The 22221-nt window shown below is 36.0% G+C and overlaps 1 protein-coding gene across 1 annotated transcript; it reads left to right on the forward strand.

Annotated features, from left to right (window-relative positions):
• Positions 1–819: 819 nt before the first annotated feature.
• LOC131627984 (E3 ubiquitin-protein ligase XBAT32) lies at positions 820–6171 on the forward strand. Its single transcript, XM_058898847.1, has 12 exons — positions 820–1103; positions 1260–1316; positions 1438–1920; positions 2010–2069; positions 2309–2380; positions 2483–2652; positions 2753–2913; positions 3074–3132; positions 3229–3275; positions 3486–3626; positions 3892–3983; positions 5385–6171. Exons 3-12 carry the CDS (start codon positions 1726–1728, stop codon positions 5948–5950), a joined length of 1563 nt encoding a protein of 520 aa, XP_058754830.1. The 5' UTR covers positions 820–1103; positions 1260–1316; positions 1438–1725; the 3' UTR covers positions 5951–6171.
• The last annotated feature ends 16050 nt before the right edge of the window (positions 6172–22221 follow it).

Here is a 22221-nt window from a genome sequence, read left to right on the forward strand (position 1 = left end):
TCTTCCTTTGAAAGAGGACTCCATGATTACGTCTGCCTCATCGCTAGAACCAAACGCATTTATGCCCTTGCGACCGAAATCCATTTTTCTTGGGATGTGTAGACAATCTTGTAGACTTCAACTCCCAAAAGTTTTGACGTGCTATATGCCAAGAGTGTTACCTAAACACGTGACCTACGAGGTGAAAAAAGAAAAGAAACCGTTCCACTAATTTTGGAGGAAGAACCTATACTCCTTTATTCTCACGTACTCGTTAAAAAGTAGAAGAAAATTGTTTCCTTTCTATTATCTGATCCAAGAAACCATCTTTCAATAGCCAACCACATAGATGTGGAGATAGCGTCACTAATCTATCATAATCAGAACATAAACACCCTCTTGCGATCATTTAGTTTTAAGTATATGCCATCATCCCCATTGTATTTCACAATTACAATAATTACAATATGATATTGATAAGTTAAGAAATCCAATAAGAGATATAGTATAGTTTCTCATTCATGTAATAACTTTATTTTCAACAAAACAATCCAATTTTTTAAACTAACGCCGGCCCTTGTTAACAAGAATCATAAATCAAAAAAGAGATTTGAGTAATACTAGTAATAATAATCGGTGTAATAAAAATGAAGATAGTTGTAAGATTTTGACCCCTAACCTATGTCTTAGGTAAGTACTCCTAGGTGAATCAAATCAAACCTCGACGTTTGTGTTTGGTTACAATTACAACACTGTTTAAGGAATGAGTTTCTCTTCCGCTTACAGTGGGGACAAAGAAAAAAACAACACAACTACCAAGTTGACTCCTTTTAATTACAACTACTATATCCAATCATGCTCACAACACAACCCCAACAATGCCTTTTCATCTTCCTCTCTCTCTCTCTCTCTTTCTCTTTCTCTTTTTCCAATACAATCAATCTGTCACCTTTTTTCGATATTTTTAGCAATTTTCCCTTTTTAGCTTTATCTCATTCCCGTCATCCTCGTTGTAATTCAATTTTTTTCATTCCTTTTGGTCAATGGAGGAGGTTGTTTGAATTTCAACAATCTTCTCCTACAAACCACAACAATCAACAACACAAACTTTTTTATACAAGGATGTAAGATTTTCTTTTTTTCTTCTTTTTTTTCTTTTTTTCTTTTTGATTATGGTAGATTCAAAATGTTTCATTAAGAATCACGAAAATTTAACAAGGTTGTTATAATAATAGTTTCGGTTTTTTTAAGGAATGTTTTGATTTGATGTTTAATGTCAGGCACTTGGAATTGAAATTGGAATTTGAATTTGGGTTAATTAGAGATTCTTCTTTAAGGTACAAAGATTTTGTCTTCCAATTTAATAAATTGTGCGTTTTTATTTTGTTTTTTTCAATTTCAAAATGTTTTGAAAAATGCACTAATGATTGGTTTTTTTTTATTACTGTTGCATCATAGGTTTAAGGTTTGTGGAGAAAGCCTCAAGAATCATGTGAGGGTGGTTGGTCTTTGACAGTTACAACTAATTCCTTTGGAGGCTTGAGAAACCTTGATTGGGTTGTTGTTTGTTTGGTGAATTGAATGATTGAATCAATGATTAAGGTTTGATTAAGAATTTTGGATTGATTAAGGTTTGATTGAGCTTTGAAGATTCCATGTCTTGAGGCTGTGTGAAGGGACCTAGATTTGTTTCCAGTTTCCTGATTATAGTTAATTGTTGTGTTGATTAATTCAATTTTGAGGGACATGAAATTTCTAAGCTTGGTTGGAAATTCTTTTGGATGTTCTGCATCCGGGGAAAGACTAGTTTCTGCTGCAAGAGATGGTGATGTTCAAGAGGCTAAGGCCTTGTTGGAATATAACCCTCGTCTTGCGAGGTATTCGACGTTCGGAGTTCGGAATTCTCCTTTGCATTACTCTGCTGCTCATGGCCATCATGAGGTATGATTCGAAACTCAATGCGCCTCATTTACTTGTTTTGTGTTTTTTGCGGCTCGTCTGAATATATCTTGTGTTTTTCGTCGATGTAGATAGTGCATCTCTTGCTTGAATCTGGCGTTGATATAAATCTCAGGAATTATCGCGGTCAGGTAATCCAATATCATTTTGTTGTCAAATTGTGGCTATTGCATCGTAGCGCTATTGTTTCACGATATACAATTAGTACTAATTTAGGCTATAACGGTATTTAGATGATGTAGCGTGGCAGAATTTGAACAAACCGTTATTTTGTGCGATATGCGGAAGAAAAAATTGATTTAACACATACTTTGTTGACTCTCTAAAACTATTTGTTCGCTTACTTTACGATTTATTATACCATTAACAGACTGCATTGATGCAAGCTTGCCAACATGGTCACTGGGAGGTGGTTCAGACTCTGATCCTTTTTAAAGCGAATGTAAGATAGTTAATGCGAATCAATTTTGTACTATTTTTCAACAATGAGATAAATTATCAGTGAAATGAGTTGTTAACGATTGGTTGTTAAATTGGCCTGCAGATTCATAAAACAGATTACCTAAATGGAGGTACTGCCCTCCATTTGGCGGCTCTAAACGGCCACACTCGATGCATTCGGATCCTCCTCGCAGACTATATACCGAGCATCCCTAATTTTTGGGATGTATTACAGACAGGCGATTACAAATCAATCGCAGAATTCGATCAAAGGTACTCAACTCACACTCAGAAAGCCTATTGTAAATTTGTAATCATCGATTATAGAATGTTGCCGTAAGCTAATTTTGTCTTTGAATGGTTGTGTACGAAGTGGCATTTGCGAGGTGATTAACAAAACTTCTGATGGAGGCATCACTGCTCTGCATATGGCTGCATTGAATGGGCATGTTGAAAGTGTGCAGTTGCTCTTGGAATTGGGAGCTTCGGTGTCCGAGGTTACCGTAGAGGATGGAACTACTATTGATTTAATTGGTAATTATTTATTATCTCCTCGTTCATGTCATAAAGTGATGTCAAATGTTTGATTTCGAAAGTGTGCGTTTATATTCATACTATCTGTCGATTGTTTCCATATCCGTGCGCGCTTCTTCAATATTCTTTAATCGACTGCTGTCTGAATCCTTACTCGCAGGCTCTGGGAGCACTCCACTTCATTATGCTGCATGTGGTGGAAATGCACAATGTTGTCAAGTATGTTTCGATTTTCTTTTCGTAGAAAATTGTGTTGTTTCTCTTAACATTGAAGCTCTATTTATTTTTTCTTGTGTAATTTTGTTCGGTTCGCAGCTGTTGATTGCCAAGCGTGCCAGTCTCAGTGCCGAGAATGCAAATGGGTATGTAGCAATAAATATTTGTGAATCTTTGCTATAAAATTAGACGTAATCGTTATATTGGAAATACGAGCAATTTTATCGATGTAGGATTGTGTATGGTGTTTTGTTGTACTTACATGAATCAAACATAGATTTTTAATGTCTCATGCGCTATTTATCTTTGATGGATTTCAAATTTTTCGGTTTACACTCTCGATTTTTGTTTTGAAGATGGACTCCCTTAATGGTCGCTCGTTCATGGCATAGAAGCTGGCTTGAGGACACCTTAAAAACACCTCCAGCCGAAAATTTACAAGTTCTTCCTTCGCCATATATATCTCTTCCATTTATGAGCATCGTGAAAATTGCTAGGTATGTGTTTTTCAGAACCATCCTCTTGAAAATTCAACCGATTTCTTCATGTCATTAATAACCTTTTAAGATTGATATTGATTGCTATCTCCTTCACGTCTGTTGTCCCCTAAGCATGTGTTTGGTTCTGCGGTGAAAAAATAATAATTTTGAATGAATTGATTCGGTAAAATCTCTTTTACTCTGCTTCAAACTTCATGTATTCCAAAGATTACTAACATCACTCTTTCTCTCTTCTTGCTACTATTGGTATCATTCCTAACAGAGAATGTGGATGGAGGACAAGTGAATTAGCACCGATATGCTTAGATCCATGTGCAGTTTGTTTGGAAAGAAAATGTATGGTCGCTGTAGAAGGTATAACACTCTCTTATAATATACACTCAATGCTGATATAGATGCTTTTACATGAAAAATGATTTGGCCCTTTTAAATGCTTAAACTTTTGCTATGCAACAATTGCAATGTTAAAAAAGTTAGTCTCATGTTACCAGAAAATACATTCAGAATTGATATTCTCAAAAATCAAAATGTTCTATTTACAATATATAGTCTTTTCAATTTGACTGATGTATTTATTTACATATATTGAGTAATTGGTGAGGCTTGGATGTGTTTTCTACAAATGGTATGATAATAAATGTGTCAAAAACAATAAGAGCAAATAATTGAAAAGTATAGGATGAGACAGCACATGTTCACACACCAAAAACAAAGGGAAAAAACATAACTATGGTTCTCTGTTGGTATTGACAACTTTTGAATCAAGTGTAAAGGAATAGAGCCATAGAGAAAGGTGTTTTGCAAGTGTTTCCATAAGGAGTTATTGCACTTGCATAGTCATAACTCATATCCCTTTCTCACCAGGTTTTTATTTTCCATGAATGTGTTTGGTGTCAAATCCATGTGATCCTTTTCTCTTCCATTTATTACTACATATCATATTTTGATAGCCCTTTTCTCTTCAACCTATATTGGTTTACAAATTTTACACCATGGCTTTTGTCATCTACCTCTTTGTATTTTATTCTCTGAATTGTCCCATATGTTGTATAAGTGTCTTACGTAGAGGTGTCGGACTTCATTTGAAAATGTGTCACAGCAAGAAAAATAACCTATTTTTTGGGACAATTGTTTGATATCTGCAATATTTGACTGACTTTTCAGACACATGTTGTACAAATTGCGACAAGCCTACTTATGAAGGTGTCTGTGATTCATAGGCCTAATGGCTAATGTGACTTTTATCAAAATTGCTTAAGAGTCTTTCTTGAAATTATTAAGTCAAACTGAACCGAAACTTGAAACTTAAAATGAAAAATGCTTAAAAAAATTTGAAAATTTGAAAAAAAGTATAAGGTTTGGTTTTTAGCAAATGGTTAAGTTTGAGAAAAATAGTCTTGGAATGATTTGGTACAGTACGGAATTCTGAACCGATATATCAAACCAATTATTTTGATTCAACTCGGTTATGAGTACATTTAAACGGTTCAATATAGATAATTTTTATTATGGTTTGGTTTTCTGACCGAACACTTCTACCGTTAACAACGTGATTTGATTTTGTTGAAAGTTCATTTGAGTTACGTTTATCAAACTTATGATGGCCTAATATGACTTTTATCAAAATTCCTTAAAAGTCACTCTTAAGGTTCAAGTTCATGGACCAATTATTGTTATTTGCTCAAACAATAATTGACTCAAACAACTATTTATGTTGTTATCAAATACATAAACTTTGTGTGTACGATAATGCAGGTTGTGATCATGAATTCTGCACACAATGTGCCTTGTACCTTTGCTCAACAACCTCAGCTTCAACAAGCAGACATGGTCCCCCAGGTTCAATTGCATGTCCTCTCTGTCGCCACGGCATAGTCACATTCGTCAAGCTTCCCCACACAAGACCCTTACCAAAAGAAATCCAAAGGACAACCACAAACCTGTCCTTAACATTTTGCACTTGCTCAAGTGAAGTTCTTGGCGATTCCTCTGACATGACAACACCATTTTGCAAACCAACAACTTCACGTGCCTCTAAAACTTCTTCCATTTCAAGATCATTCCGGTCCTCGAGCTGTCAGAGATTCTCTTCATTCAGAATGAACTCTAGTCTTTGTTTGGGAGGTTCTGATGTTAGTCCTTCTTTGGTTCCTTGCACTAGTGTGGGAAGGAACTTGAGGAACCATTTATCTAGATGTGCTGGTGCTGGTGCTGGTTCTGGTTTTGGAAGATCATCATCTCAGAATGAGAGAAGAAAAGCATCTTGGTTTTGTTCTTTCAATTCTTTCAATCAGTCTGTTTCTACTGCCAGTGGATGCTGATTACACACTTTTCTCATTTTTATGCTTTTTTTTTCTTCATTTTATCATCACATTCACACCAATGTAGTAAAATCAGTATCATAAGTTATAATTCTATTATATTCATATTTCAAAAAAAAAAATCATATAATGTTGACACCTTATTAGCTTGTAAATAACACCAACATTGTTGGAACATTCTTTTGTTTTGCCTACAAACTTATATTATTTAGTTTCTATTTTTCTGTGTTCATTAAAATAAACAATGTACTTAATACTCAAGCATAGATTCAAGATAGTAGAAGAAATTCATAAGGGAAAGACTTATATATAAACTTCATCATACAGGTTCATGTAAGAACCATGTTTACAAGATCAAAAGCTCAGGAGGAATAGCTAAAAATACAGAAAATGGGAGTGGTTGACAAGATGAGAGGAGAAGTTCTACATAAACAAACGAAATTAAACGAAAATATCGAAAAAGAAAAACTAAAAAAGCCTTGCAAGGTCAAGAAAAATAACTAAAAAATTACAAGAACAAAAAATTAAAAACTATAATAAAGCTCAGTTAGGATATCGCCATCAGAACCCTACCTCCATTTGCAACTGTGAAAACCAATGAATCTTATTACACAAAACTCAGATAATAGTTGAAGATGCTTGATGCCATTTGAGAGAGATTCTTGAGCCATGTAGAGTTACAGAAGTGACTCTAAGTTGTAGAGAAACTGTGATGATGATGATGATGCTATAGAGTTGGTGTATTATATAGGCAAGTGAAGTTGCATGGATTTATTAATTAATTATAAATGAAGGAAAAAAAAAGAACAGTGACATGCCAAAAATGTTGTTAGAAGGAAAAAAAACAATAAAAAATGTTGTAAAAAAAAAGGAAAAAGTGTGTGTGATAGAGTACAGAAGCAGGGAGAAGTCATGTTTGATTGAAAATGAGTGAAGAAAGGATAAAGTACAGAAGCAGTATGTAGTAGTGACAAGTAATGTGACTTAACAATTTTATCTGTGTTCTGTGGTTCTGTCCTTGTGGTGATCTTTTAACTCCTTAGTCACGTAAATACAAAAGCATGCATGGGGAGTAGGACTCGAATTTCCATGACAGTATGGGACCTGCCTCTCTGCAATGCAATCAATTCAAAAGTTGTATCTCTAACATTTTCTATAAATCTTCATCTTTCTTTCATTGAGCCCCACCTAGAGATCAAAATAAACTAACCTTGATAGAAATCTTATTTATATGTTTCAATTTGACATTTCTCCAAGTTTGTATGATATTATCTTACTTAAAAAGATTATTTTTTATTAAACTATTTAAATATCTAATCTGATACACCCTCTGGTCACTATTATAAGCAAAAAAAATGGTCTAATTCTTGGTCACTATTATAAGCAAAAATCAATTATTACTAAATCATTTAATGCTGTAATTCCTAAGATACCCCTATATTTCATTTTCCAATACTTCATTAAATTTAATAAAGAGGATATTATAGTAAATTTAATCAATGTTTTCTCCAAAATCTAAAAAGTTAACTACACTTAATTGAATTTCTTAATAATCGTGAAAACCATTTTTTTTTGCTTATAAATGTGACCGGAGGGTGTATATCTTTAAATAAATTAATGAAATTTTGTTCTATTTTTAGTATGTATGAAAAAACACACTATATATGAACCGTTTCGGAAATCATATATGAATAATTTAACTTTCAAAGGAATCATAAATGATGAGACGTAATCTTGGACGGTGCCTTCGATTTCTTGTACGGCGGTGTGTAGTGGACATCGGAAATCATATGTGAATAATTTAGCTTTCAAAGGAATCATAAATGATGAGACGTAATCTTGGACAGTGCCTTCGATTTCTTGTACGGCGGTGTGTAGTGGACATGCATGATTAACAGTCAAACTTCGAGTCAGTTCAAGGTTTGAGATGAGTAAAGTAAAATTGGAGATCAGAGGCTGTGTATCTCTATTTGTAGTTGGTCTTGATCCTTTCTTCACCAAAATATCTCGTACACTCCATGTTGTTTTACATAATGCAGTCAATCCAAAAGGAACAATAATCTCCCACTTTGGCAAATTTTAGCAAAACAAATCTTTCAAAACTTACAAGATGTGCAAAAGATAAATCTTCAAAAATACTAAAAATTGAACATCATAAGCAAACCTCACTTAAAACAATTAGAGCAATTAGAGTAAACATCAGCAACAGAAGAAGAAATAGCACAAAATTTGAGTACATGTAATGTGGTTGCTACATAACAGTTAGTCACACAATGACGCTCCCAAAAATATTGAAGACACGCAATCACTCATGATCAGTCAATCGAGCATGCACACATAGATAGTAGATGTCGCGATCGAAAAAACTCACAGAGTCGCCACCATAATTTATTCATTCATAAGGAATAAGGGAAATAATGATAAACCCTAAAGGTAAGGATAAGACGGTCATTGCAACGAATATGAGTTCGGGAGTCGGTTAAGTGAGGGAAAGGTGTTAGGCCCCGTTAACTTCAATTGTACTCAACGGGAACCTTCTCTAGCCTTGGGAAAATGTGTTTGTCTAAAGGATGTTTGCCTATTATTTACAAAGGATTGAGTATTTAGAGATAAAAAATGGGAAAAAATAATTAATGGACTCGCATTGGTTTCACAATTGTGTGTCCACGTATCTCTCATCGGAGGATGGAGAAGTCAGAGTCATCGTAGTTCATAGATTTGTTGGTTGGTTGATTTTAGTTTGTGAAAATGATTCTTGGTTTTGAATTAGATGCTCGGAGGCAAAAGTGATTGGATTGTCACACATAGCGAAAAGAAATCGATTATAGTACGTGGCAAAAAAGAAGTGGTTTGATGCGTGATGTTGAGTTTAATTGTGTTTTGAATTGTGAAAAAGGTTAAGTTAACTTTATTAAAAAAATTGATTTATATACAAGTCAGTGATGAACTATTTACGTGTTGATGTTAAATATAAATTTAAGTGACTATTTACAAATCTTAGATTATTTACAAGTTCTTGTTTTGTTTTTCTTTTTAATTTTTAATGAAAGAAATAAAGATTCTAACAAAAATAAATCAATTTAGGCTCTGTTTGGTAAGACATATTTTTGAGCTTATAGCTTATGTCTTATGTCTTATAAGCTCATATGATAATTTAGGCCCGTTTGGTAACGGTCTTTGAAGGATAGAAAAACACTTAGAAAGGGGGGGTTTGAATAAGTGTAGCTTTAAAAACTAGACAGATAAAAATAAATTGCACAGTTATTTTTATCCTGGTTCGTTGTTAACTAAACTACTCCAGTCCACCCCCGCAGAGATGATTTACCTCAACTGAGGATTTAATCCACTAATCGCACGGATTACAATGGTTTTCCACTTAGTCCGCAACTAAGTCTTCTAGAGTATCCTGATCACAACCTGATCACTCCAGGAACAACTGCTTAGACACAAGCTAAGACTTTCTTAGAGTATCCTGACCACCACGTGATCACTCTAATTACAACTGCTTAGACACAAGCTAAGACTTCCTAGAGTATTCTGATCAACACGATCACTCTAGTTACTTACAACTTAATGTAATCTTTCTAAGAGTATTACAATGCTTCTTAAAAGCTATAATCACAAACTGTGATATTTCTCTTAAAGTTTAAGCTTAATCTCACTAAGATATTACAACAGCAATGTAGTGAGCTTTGATGAAGATGAAGATTCTGAGCTTTGATTTTAACAGCGTTTCAGCAAGTTTTTCAGAGTAAGTTCGTTCAGAATTGTTAACCTTGCTTCACATCAGAACTTCATATTTATAGGCGTTTGAGAAGATGACCGTTGAATGCATTTAATGCTTTGCGTGTTCCGTACAGCATCGCATTTAATGTTATACGCTTTTGTCAACTACCTCGAGCCTTGTTCACGCTGTGTCTACTGACGTTGCCTTTAATAACTTCTAACATTCCTTTTGTCAGTCAGCGTAGCCTGCCACTTGTACTTTCTTCTGATCTGATGTTTGTAAATACAACGTTTGATTATCATCAGAGTCAAACAGCTTGGTGCAAAGCATCTTCTGATCTTCTGACCTTGAAGTGCTTCTGAGCGTGATACCATCAGAACTTCAGTGCTTCTGATCTCATGTTCTTCTGATGCTTCCATAGTCCCATGTTCTGATTCTGCTTCGACCATCTTCTGATGTCTTGCCAGACCATGTTCTGATGTTGCATGCTGAACCTTCTGAGTCAAAGCTTCTGAGCGCTGAATTATGCATACTCTTTATATATTTCCTGAAAAGGAAATTGCATTGGATTAGAGTACCATATTATCTTAAGCAAAATTCATATTATTGTTATCATCAAAACTAAGATAATTGATCAGAACAAATCTTGTTCTAACAATCTCCCCCTTTTTGATGATGACAAAAACATATATAAATGATATGAATTTGCGATCAGAAAGAGCAGACGGCAAAAAACAAATTACACAGCTATAGCATAAGCATGTGAATATGTCTCCCCCTGAGATTAACAATCTCCCCCTGAGATAAGTAATCTCCCCCTGAAATAAATACTCGAAGAACTTTAATAAAAGACTTCCCTGATTATTTCGGTAGAGACGATCACATAAGCTTCTGTCTTTAGAGAATTCATAGCTTCTGACTTCTGCTTCCATTGGACAGCTTCAGAACTTGAATTTCATTAGATCCTTAGACCACTCACAGCTTCTGATTCCTGCTTCCATTTAGGACAGCTTCAGAGCTTGAATTTCTTTGATCTTCAGAACATTCACAACTTCTGATTCCTGCTTCCATCTAGGACAGCTTCAGAATTTGAATTTCTTTGATCTTCAAAACATTCACAGCTTCTGATTTCTGCTTCCGTTTAGGACAGCTTCAGAACTTGAGTTTTCTGGATCTTTAGAACATTCACAGCTTTTGATTTCTGCTTCCCTCGGATAGCTTCAGAGCTTTGAATTTCTACCAACATCACTTCATGCTAGATTTGTATCAGAACATTGTTGAATGTACCAGAGCATCATCAGAGCATCTCTACATCCTGAAATGTTACAGAACAAAAACTAAACGACAAAAGTCAGCATGAACGAGTCAGAACATAAAATGTATCAGAGCAAATAGAATTTTGTCACAGCAAATAGACAAATTTTGGATCAGATTCTATTATCGGTGCTTCTGATTCTGAAGCTTGACAGCACTCAGCTTGCTTCAGTTTCCATAAGCTTATTCTTTTTATAGAATTACGCTTCTTATGGTTTTGCTTCTTGTGTTTGCTTTGAAGATTTTCTTCACTTCTTTATACCTGCAAAACGCTTAAACCATATAGAACTAGCAGTTCTTGTTAGTGAATGTGTGGGAGCTTTACCCAGCAACTGATAGATTAATCAAATCATTTATCATTTATCTTCTCCCCCTTTTTGTCATATCATCAAAAAAACAAAAAAGATTCAGAGACAAACAAAAAGAAACACACGGAGGAAAAGGATGATTTCATTTAAGTGCAAACAACAGGTACAGAAGTACACACAGAGAAGAAAGACAAGATGCACAAAAACAGATGCAGCAAGAAGAAAGAAACAACACAGACTCAATCTATGACCCTAGCTTTGACAGGATCTTGGCCAGCATCTCTTGAATATCATTGTTGTGTCCATCTTGCCTCACCATGAAAGTTCTAAACTCAGCATTGAGTGAGCTTTGCTCATCCTGTCTCTTCTGAATTTCTTCCAGAGTCCTTGCAAGACGAGAAGATTGATCAGAAGAAGTTTCACCGCTTTCAACCACAGGAATAGCAACTTGATCTGTAGCTTCCATGGATAGATCATTTGCAGGGATTTCCTCAACAGGATATGATTCAGCAACATGATCTTCAACATCTGCTTCTTGCATAGAAGCATCTCCATATTCTGCAGCAGGAATTTCTGAGTCTCCATTCTTAAGTGCCTGAAGAATGGCAGCTAGATTCCTGGGAGCAGAAGGACCTTCAACTTCTGGTGGGTCAACAACTTCCGGAATGACCACGCTTGGGCCTTTCTTAGAAGGATTTTCCCTCAGATAGTTAAAGAGTGTCTTGAAGTCTCCGAGCAGAACAGGATGATCAGGAATAAAGATAACAATATCCCTGCATGGATTTGCTTCCATTGCAGCAGCCAGTCTTAATTGTTCCAGCTCATCCACAAAGGGTTTCTCCTCAGCCGCAACACAATTTCTGAGAGGATGGTAGTATATACCATTATCATCCTCCAGAAGGTAGCCAGGGTAACCAGGAGCAGCAACCACTAGTCTTTTCTGTACTCCCATTGCTTCTACTTGAAAATCCTTGCGAAATCTTCTCCAGAGATTTCTTGTAGAAACATCATCCAGACCATTTAGAAATGCATCCTTCAGAAGGTCTAGACTGCTAATCACCTCATGTCTGAAAAGTTCCAGGTAGGTATAGGGTTCAGGTTCAGGCGGATTGAAGGTGAATTTGTAGTCAGGGTAGAGAAGACAGTAAGGTTTGGATTTTCTGATAGGTAAGGGATGGGATATAGAAGATGGAGGTGCGGTGGATGAGGAAGAAGGGATATCTGAGAGAATGATTGATGATGATGGAATATCAGATATGATAGATTGAGAAGAGGATGGAGTATTTGTAAAGGGAATAGGTGAGAAAGATTTATCAGAAGGGGTTGGAGGAAGAATACTTAAAGGTGTGGGATTTAAAATAGGAGAGGAGAAGGATGATGGAGAAGGATTTGGTAAGGTGAAGTTTATTTTTGGTTCAGATGGAGGTGATTGGAAAGATGGTTTAGGGACAGAAGGAGATGGAGTAAAAACCTGCCTGGAGGTTTGTACAGAAGAAGAGGATCTGGTTCTGCGAAAGGAATCTCTGATCCTTTTATCTCTTCTTTCTTCAGAGTTCACCTTGTCAGGATCAAAGGTGACTCTCAACTTCTTGGCCTCCTTAGCCTCATCTTCTCGGGCTTTCCTTTTAGACCTAGCCTTTTGTTCCTTCTGATCCTTCTTTAGAAGGTCAGCCTTGGACGGAAGTATTCTGCCACGGATCCAAGCAGGATCAATATCTGATTGCTTCCTAACACAATCTTCCAGGTATAGCTTGACAGTCTGATGCAGTTCTTCTTGAAACAAGGGGGCAAAACCTTCAACAGCAACTCTTCTTGAGAGAATGTCAGGAAAGCTTGAGCATACGGAAGGTACACTTTGAATGAGTTCTAATCTGAACAAATCCACACCATTGAAAATGGGACCTTGAACTACTCCAAGCAAATGGGATGCATTGAGTTTTCTGATGGAGTCCAACACTTTGCTTTCAATCAGAATGTCTGAAATCATTCTTCCAAAAGGAATAGTCGTTCTTGAAATATGAGGGTACTTAGCCCTTTCGTCTTCTCTTGACTCAAAGATAGAAGTCTTCAGATTCTCAAACAAAATATGGGAGATGTTGATTTCAGTCTTTTTGCCAATGCAGAAAAGAGTATACTTGTGATCCGGACTGATGTAGGAGGAGGAGAGCATCCTTTTTCTGTGATGAAGAGAACCCAGAATAATCTCAGCCCATACTCTATAAAATGGCCTTAAGGTGCCTGTGTTGTTAGAGTCAATTCCACAAGTCTGAGAGATTTGTTGTTCAACTTTAGACCAATCAACTGATGCATGTCGAAAACCAGTCCAGCCTTCTTCATCATTCAGATTGTACAGCTTCCTGATGAGCTTTTCATTGATAACCACTTCATGCCCTAGCACGAATGAAATGATGGCAGTTGGGGTAACCGTTGCATGTACCCAGAAATCCTTCACAAGTTCAGGATAAATTGGTCCAACCAATCTATCAAGATACTTAGACCATCCTTGCTCAAATATTCTTGCATCACACTTAAAGCCATTCGCTTTAAGATTGTTTAAGTCCACAGCAGTTTCACATAAAACTTCCAGTTCTTTCGTGGGTATTAAGCAAGTTTTCAATGGAGCACACTCATATTTGCTTAGAAGGATCTGTGTAGAGGTGAGGTTTTCTTTTGAGTTTGATGAACAAGAAGATGAGTTCATGATGATTATGCTTTGAGATCAAAATCAAAAAATAGGGTTTTTTAAAAAAAATGCAACGAGGGGGATGCACAAGAGAGAGAGAAAGAGAGAGAAAGAGGGAACGAAGATGAAGCGGGTTATTTAAAAGATTTGAAAAATAACGAAATCATTATACATTTAATGAGAAATGACATTAGGAGAGAGAACATGGTAAGTGAAATGATTTTAAAACAGTTACCTAGGTCGGCGTCTTTTCAACTGCACGCTTTGTACTAACCGCACAGACACGTGTTCACCATTAGATAATGGATGTCAGCTGTAGAATATGAATAGACTTTACGCCTTTTGATTCTGATCACTGCTTCTGATTGATCAAGTTTCTCTTCTGGAAACACTCCTTCTGAAGTGTGCTGATGTAAATCTGAATGATCTTCTGATCCATTCCTTCTGATATACACAGCTTCTGAAGATTCACTTCTTTGTTCTGCATCTTCTGATAAGATAAACTGTATTTGCAAAATTCTTAAGCAGCTTTGTTTCATCAGAAACAAGTTTATCATCAAACCAGACATTTATTGATTCGTCCACAATCAATGTTTCAATGTTGTATATTCTGTAGCATTTAGAGCATTCAGAATAGCCAAGAACGAAACACCATTGCTTTAGAAACAAACTTAAACAGATGGTTCCAGATAAAAAAAAAACTTGCTCTTCTGATCTCCTTCACACTTAACTTCTCTAGCATATTTAATTATCAGGACTTGGAAAACAGTCCTTCTTCCCTTCAAGTGTTGAGAACATCTTGAATCCAGGTGACATGACATGTTGAATGTTATCTTCTTTGTCACCAAGAGAATCTGCAATAGGAATAGACTTTTTCTTTGGTACCCACATCTTCTTGGGTCCTTTCTTGTTAGTTCTCTTCAAGTTCTGGTGGAACTTGGGTTTAGCAAAATATTTAACAGGAGGAGCAGAATGATACTTCTTAATGTGAGTTTCATGATATTTCCTAGGTTGTGTCACATGCTTCTTAGTGTGTGTAACGTGAAAGCTTTGTGCATGTGATGTGTGCCTAATATCATGTGAGTGGCCATACTTGAACTCATCATACAATGGCTTGTATGTGATTTTCATCTTATCAACAGGTTCAAGTTTGTATGGGGTTTCACCCTCATAACCAATGCCTACTCTATTATTTCCAGACACAGCATATATCATAGAAGCAAGTTGACTTCTGCCTATGCTTCTAGATAAAAATTTTCTGAAGCTCAAGTCATATTCTTTCAGAATATGATTCATGCTAGGAATGGCTTTTTCTGTTTCAGAAGGAGATCCACTGTTTTTGGATAAATTTAAAACTTTTTCCTTCAGTTCAGAATTTTCCAATTCCAGCTTCTTAATTTCAAATTCAAATTGCTTCTTCAGCTTTTTGTATTTGATACTAAGATGAGCTTTGAGTTCCAGAAGTTCTGTTAGACTGGAAACTAACTCTTTTCTAGATAGTTCAGAAAATACCTCTTCAGAATCTGATTCTGATGTAGATTCTGATCCATCATCTTCTGTCGCCATCAGCGCACAGTTAGCCTGCTCATCTTCAGAGTCTGAATCATCTTCTGATTCATCCCAGGTTGCCATAAGACCTTTCTTCTTATGAAACTTCTTCTTGGGATTTTCTTTCTGAAGTTTCGGACACTCATTCTTGTAATGTCCAGGCTCATTGCACTCATAGCAGACAGCCTTCTTCTTGTCAGATCTTCTGTCATCAGAAGATTCTCCACGTTCAAATTTCTTTGAACTTCTGACGCCTCTGAACTTCCTTTGCTTGTTCTTCCAGAGTTGATTTAGCCTTCTGGAGATCAAGGACAGTTCATCTTCTTCTTCAGATTCTGATTCTTCAGAATCTTCTTCTCTTGCCTGAAAAGCGTTAGTGCATTTTTTAACATTAGATTTTAATGCAATAGACTTACCTTTCTTCTGAGGCTCGTTTGCGTCCAGCTCAATTTCATGGCTTCTCAAGGCACTGATAAGCTCTTCCAAAGAGACTTCATTCGGATTCTTGGCAATCTTGAATGCAGTCACCATTGGGCCCCATCTTCTGGGCAAACTTCTGATGATCTTCTTTACATGATCAGCCTTGGTGTAGCCTTTGTCAAGAACTCTCAATCCAGCAGTCAAAGTTTGAAATCTTGAAAACATCTTTTCAATGTCTTCATCATCCTCCATCTTGAAGGCTTCATACTTCTGGATTAATGCAAGAGCTTTGGTCTCCTTGACTTGAGCGTTTCCTTCATGAGTCATTTTCAAGGACTCATATATGTCATAGGCCATTTCCCTGTTAGATATCTTCTCATACTCAGCATGAGAGATAGCATTCAGCAAAACAGTTCTGCATTTATGATGATTCCTGAAAAGCTTCTTCTAATCATCGCTCATTTCTTGCCTTGTCAGCTTTACGCCTCTGGCATTTACCGGATGTTTATAACCATCCATCAGAAGATCCCATAGATCACCATCTAGACCAAGAAAGTAACTTTCCAGTTTATCTTTCCAGTATTCAAAGTTTTCACCATCAAATACTGGTGGTCTAGTATAACCATTGTTTCCATTGTGTTGCTCAGCAGAGCCAGATGTAGATGGAGTTGGATTTGCTTGAGATTCACCAGCCATCTTTTAATGAAGCGTTTTTCTCTTCCTGGATCTTTTCTAAACACGGTTAAGTGCTTGCACCTTAGAACCGGCGCTCTGATGCCAATTGAAGGATAGAAAAACACTTAGAAAGGGGGGGTTTGAATAAGTGTAGCTTTAAAAACTAGACAGATAAAAATAAATTGCACAGTTATTTTTATCCTGGTTCGTTGTTAACTAAACTACTCCAGTCCACCCCCGCAGAGATGATTTACCTCAACTGAGGATTTAATCCACTAATCGCACGGATTACAATGGTTTTCCACTTAGTCCGCAACTAAGTCTTCTAGAGTATCCTGATCACAACCTGATCACTCCAGGAACAACTGCTTAGACACAAGCTAAGACTTTCTTAGAGTATCCTGACCACCACGTGATCACTCTAATTACAACTGCTTAGACACAAGCTAAGACTTCCTAGAGTATTCTGATCAACACGATCACTCTAGTTACTTACAACTTAATGTAATCTTTCTAAGAGTATTACAATGCTTCTTAAAAGCTATAATCACAAACTGTGATATTTCTCTTAAAGTTTAAGCTTAATCTCACTAAGATATTACAACAGCAATGTAGTGAGCTTTGATGAAGATGAAGATTCTGAGCTTTGATTTTAACAGCGTTTCAGCAAGTTTTTCAGAGTAAGTTCGTTCAGAATTGTTAACCTTGCTTCACATCAGAACTTCATATTTATAGGCGTTTGAGAAGATGACCGTTGAATGCATTTAATGCTTTGCGTGTTCCGTACAGCATCGCATTTAATGTTATACGCTTTTGTCAACTACCTCGAGCCTTGTTCACGCTGTGTCTACTGACGTTGCCTTTAATAACTTCTAACGTTCCTTTTGTCAGTCAGCGTAGCCTGCCACTTGTACTTTCTTCTGATCTGATGTTTGTAAATACAACGTTTGATTATCATCAGAGTCAAACAGCTTGGTGCAAAGCATCTTCTGATCTTCTGACCTTGAAGTGCTTCTGAGCGTGATACCATCAGAACTTCAGTGCTTCTGATCTCATGTTCTTCTGATGCTTCCATAGTCCCATGTTCTGATTCTGCTTCGACCATCTTCTGATGTCTTGCCAGACCATGTTCTGATGTTGCATGCTGAACCTTCTGAGTCAAAGCTTCTGAGCGCTGAATTATGCATACTCTTTATATATTTCCTGAAAAGGAAATTGCATTGGATTAGAGTACCATATTATCTTAAGCAAAATTCATATTATTGTTATCATCAAAACTAAGATAATTGATCAGAACAAATCTTGTTCTAACAATCTCCCCCTTTTTGATGATGACAAAAACATATATAAAAGATATGAATTTGCGATCAGAAAGAGCAGACGGCAAAAAACAAATTACACAGCTATAGCATAAGCATGTGAATATGTCTCCCCCTGAGATTAACAATCTCCCCCTGAGATAAGTAATCTCCCCCTGAAATAAATACTCGAAGAACTTTAATAAAATACTTCCCTGATTATTTCGGTAGAGACGATCACATAAGCTTCTGTCTTTAGAGAATTCATAGCTTCTGACTTCTGCTTCCATTGGACAGCTTCAGAACTTGAATTTCATTAGATCCTTAGACCACTCACAGCTTCTGATTCCTGCTTCCATTTAGGACAGCTTCAGAGCTTGAATTTCTTTGATCTTCAGAACATTCACAACTTCTGATTCCTGCTTCCATCTAGGACAGCTTCAGAATTTGAATTTCTTTGATCTTCAGAACATTCACAGCTTCTGATTTCTGCTTCCGTTTAGGACAGCTTCAGAACTTGAGTTTTCTGGATCTTTAGAACATTCACAGCTTCTGATTTCTGCTTCCCTCGGATAGCTTCAGAGCTTTGAATTTCTACCAACATCACTTCATGCTAGATTTGTATCAGAACATTGTTGAATGTACCAGAGCATCATCAGAGCATCTCTACATCCTGAAATGTTACAGAACAAAAACTAAACGACAAAAGTCAGCATGAACGAGTCAGAACATAAAATGTATCAGAGCAAATAGAATTTTGTCACAGCAAATAGACAAATTTTGGATCAGATTCTATTATCGGTGCTTCTGATTCTGAAGCTTGACAGCACTCAGCTTGCTTCAGTTTCCATAAGCTTATTCTTTTTATAGAATTACGCTTCTTATGGTTTTGCTTCTTGTGTTTGCTTTGAAGATTTTCTTCACTTCTTTATACCTGCAAAACACTTAAACCATATAGAACTAGCAGTTCTTGTTAGTGAATGTGTGGGAGCTTTACCCAGCAACTGATAGATTAATCAAATCATTTATCATTTATCTTCTCCCCCTTTTTGTCATATCATCAAAAAAACAAAAAAGATTCAGAGACAAACAAAAAGAAACACACGGAGGAAAAGGATGATTTCATTTAAGTGCAAACAACAGGTACAGAAGTACACACAGAGAAGAAAGACAAGATGCACAAAAACAGATGCAGCAAGAAGAAAGAAACAACACAGACTCAATCTATGACCCTAGCTTTGACAGGATCTTGGCCAGCATCTCTTGAATATCATTGTTGTGTCCATCTTGCCTCACCATGAAAGTTCTAAACTCAGCATTGAGTGAGCTTTGCTCATCCTGTCTCTTCTGAATTTCTTCCAGAGTCCTTGCAAGACGAGAAGATTGATCAGAAGAAGTTTCACCGCTTTCAACCACAGGAATAGCAACTTGATCTGTAGCTATATTAAATATCTTTTATGTCATTTTACATTTATAAGTTAATTGAACCGCTAATTTTACCAAACACTTCAATTAGTTTATAAGTTATCAGTCTCAACCATCCGCTATAAGCTATAAGTCATCCGTCATCAGCCATCAGTCATAAGCTATAAGCTATCAGCTAACTTATCAGTCAACCACTATTTTTACCAAACAGACCCTTAATAAATGAGATAAGACCTAATGGAACTAAATCAAATGAAATAAATATTTTTTGATTTTTTGTCTAATTAAATAACTAGAATTTGGTATAAAAAAAGGTGAAAGACTTATTATTATTATTATTATTATATATATATATATATATATATATATATATATATTAATAATTAAATGAATTAAATATATAAAATAAATAATTTGATTAAATTAATTAAATAAATTAAAAAATAAATAAACTCAAAAGGGTACAAGTAAACAAGTCGGTGCTGCAAAAGAAAGAGAAGGTCCAATGCCAATTCAAAAATAAACAAAATAAAATATTAATAATGATAATATAATAAAATAAATTAAATAAAATAATAATAATAATGACAATAATAATAATATAATAAACTAAATGAAATAATAATAATGATAATAATAACAAAAATAATAATAATGATTGATCTTACCTGATCAGATGGATCTTCAAGGCCTGCAAGGAGCTGGATCTTCAGTAAACTGGGGGGAGTGTACCTGCAAGGTACTCCGATGCCAAAGTGAGAATACGAGCAACAGAGCGCAAGTACAAGGTAAAAGTTAGAAGAGAATGAATACCTGACCTCAGCGCTAGGCTAAGATCTCGCTATTGGACTGGATACCCAAGCCCAATTAGGAGACTGCCAGGATTCCTAGGCGGAAATATTAGAGGTGCGTGCTCTCCGTCCTGGTCAACCACTCCGAATTTTAAGGGAGACGCGTTCTTTTAGGGATTACGTGGACTCCATATTATTCGGGGGACTGGATATGAAAGAACCCTACGAGGAGGAGGGTCCCCGGCATAGGGCCACGAGGAGAAGGGTCCTCGGTGGAGGAGACGCTCACTGAGAGCGTGCTTGGTATGTCTGGGTCTAGACGAGGCGGTAGACCCTCGTCAGATGAGATGCTCGCGGGAAGCACCTTACGCCGAGCACTTGATGCAGTGCTTTATTGTCGTTGGGTCTCAAAGGAGCCGAGCACTGTTTGCTTCTTATGGGCTTAGGGATAATTTGGGCCTTCAAGTCCAATTGGGTCGAAAGTAGACTGGGCCAAATCTTGGCCCAGTCCAGAACAATGATAATAATAACAAAAATAATAATATAATAAACTAAACAAAATAATAATAATAATAATAATAATAATAATAATAATAATAATAATAACAACATCAACAATGATAATAATATAATAAATTAAACCATATTCTTCAATTTCATATTTATGAACACTTTTGAGGTACTTGAATTTTCGTTGAAGCTTCTAATATCTTTTCAGAGATTCAGATAAAATTAGTTCTAATTCAGAACGAGAAAGTTTGGAAAATACTTGGTCTAAGTCAGACTCAGTATCTGTTGAGTGTCCTTCCGATGTTGTAGTCGTAAATGCTATGTTTGCATGCTCCTCATCAAAGTCATACACAAATGCTTCAGAGTGAGAATCATCCCATGTTGCCACGAGACATTTCTTCTTGCCCCTGAAGCTTCCTTTTCTGAAGTCTTCTTTTCTGGTGCTTTCTTTCTTAAGCTTTAGACATTAGTTTTTGTAGTGTTCTGACTCCTTGCATCCAGATGTTTATAAGCGATCTTATCTATTTATGGATCCATGGAAGTTATTTTGTCTTTTCTTCCAAAGTTGTTTAACTCTTCTGAAAAGAAGTGACAACTCGTCTTCATAATAAAAAATCTCATCGTCAAAATCTTCTAATTCTCCAGCTTGGAAGACCTTATTCTTTTCTGACTTATTCCTTTTTTATCTGGACTTTAGAGAAATTGATTTTCCTCTTTTATGAGGTTCAACTTCTGCTACCTCTATTTCGTGACTTCTGAGAGAGCTAACCAGCTCCTCAAGAGTTATGTTGTTCGTATCCTTTTCAAGTTTTAGCGCAGTTACCATAAGTCTTCATTTCTCGGGAAAACTTATGATGATCTTCTTAGCAGGATCAACAATGGTATAACTTTTGTCCAGAACCTTGAGTCCTGCGACTAAAGTTTGAACCCTTGAGAACATAGTCTCAATAGTTTCTTCTTCTTTCATCTTGAAGGCTTCATACTTTTAAATTAAGGTCAATGCCTTAGTTTATTTTACTTGATCATTGCCTACATGTGTCATTCTTAAAGAGTCAAGAATGTCTTTTGATGTATCTCTGTTTGTAATTTTTTCATATTCATCGTAGGATATAGCGTTAAGAATAATGGTTCTAGCTTTGTGATGTTTTTTTAGCACACGTTTATGTTCATCATTCATTTTGTTTGTGGGGATGGGAACACCAATTACAGTAACATGTGCTACATAACCATTAGTGAAAATCTCTCAGAGATCAATATCATATCCTAGAAAGAAACTTTCTAGTCTATGTTTCTAGTAATCAAATCTTTCTCCATCAAAGACTAGAGGTTTAGCCATTGTAAGTATCTCTTCCAAGAGTATTAAAAGCAGCAGCAATATAAAAGTTTTTCTCACACTAGACCTCTCTACAAGGTAAAGTGTTTGATATAAAAATCAACATAGAGTCTGAGCTCTGATGCCAATTGAAGGTAAAGAAAAATACAAGAAAGGGGGGGTTTGAATTTGGTTTTATAAAAAAAATTCTTCTTAAGAGAAACTATTCACAATAGTTGATGAGATAGTTAAAAGGGAGA

This window comes from Vicia villosa, linkage group LG1, assembly GCF_029867415.1.
Source record: "Vicia villosa cultivar HV-30 ecotype Madison, WI linkage group LG1, Vvil1.0, whole genome shotgun sequence".
NCBI lineage: Eukaryota > Viridiplantae > Streptophyta > Magnoliopsida > Fabales > Fabaceae > Vicia > Vicia villosa.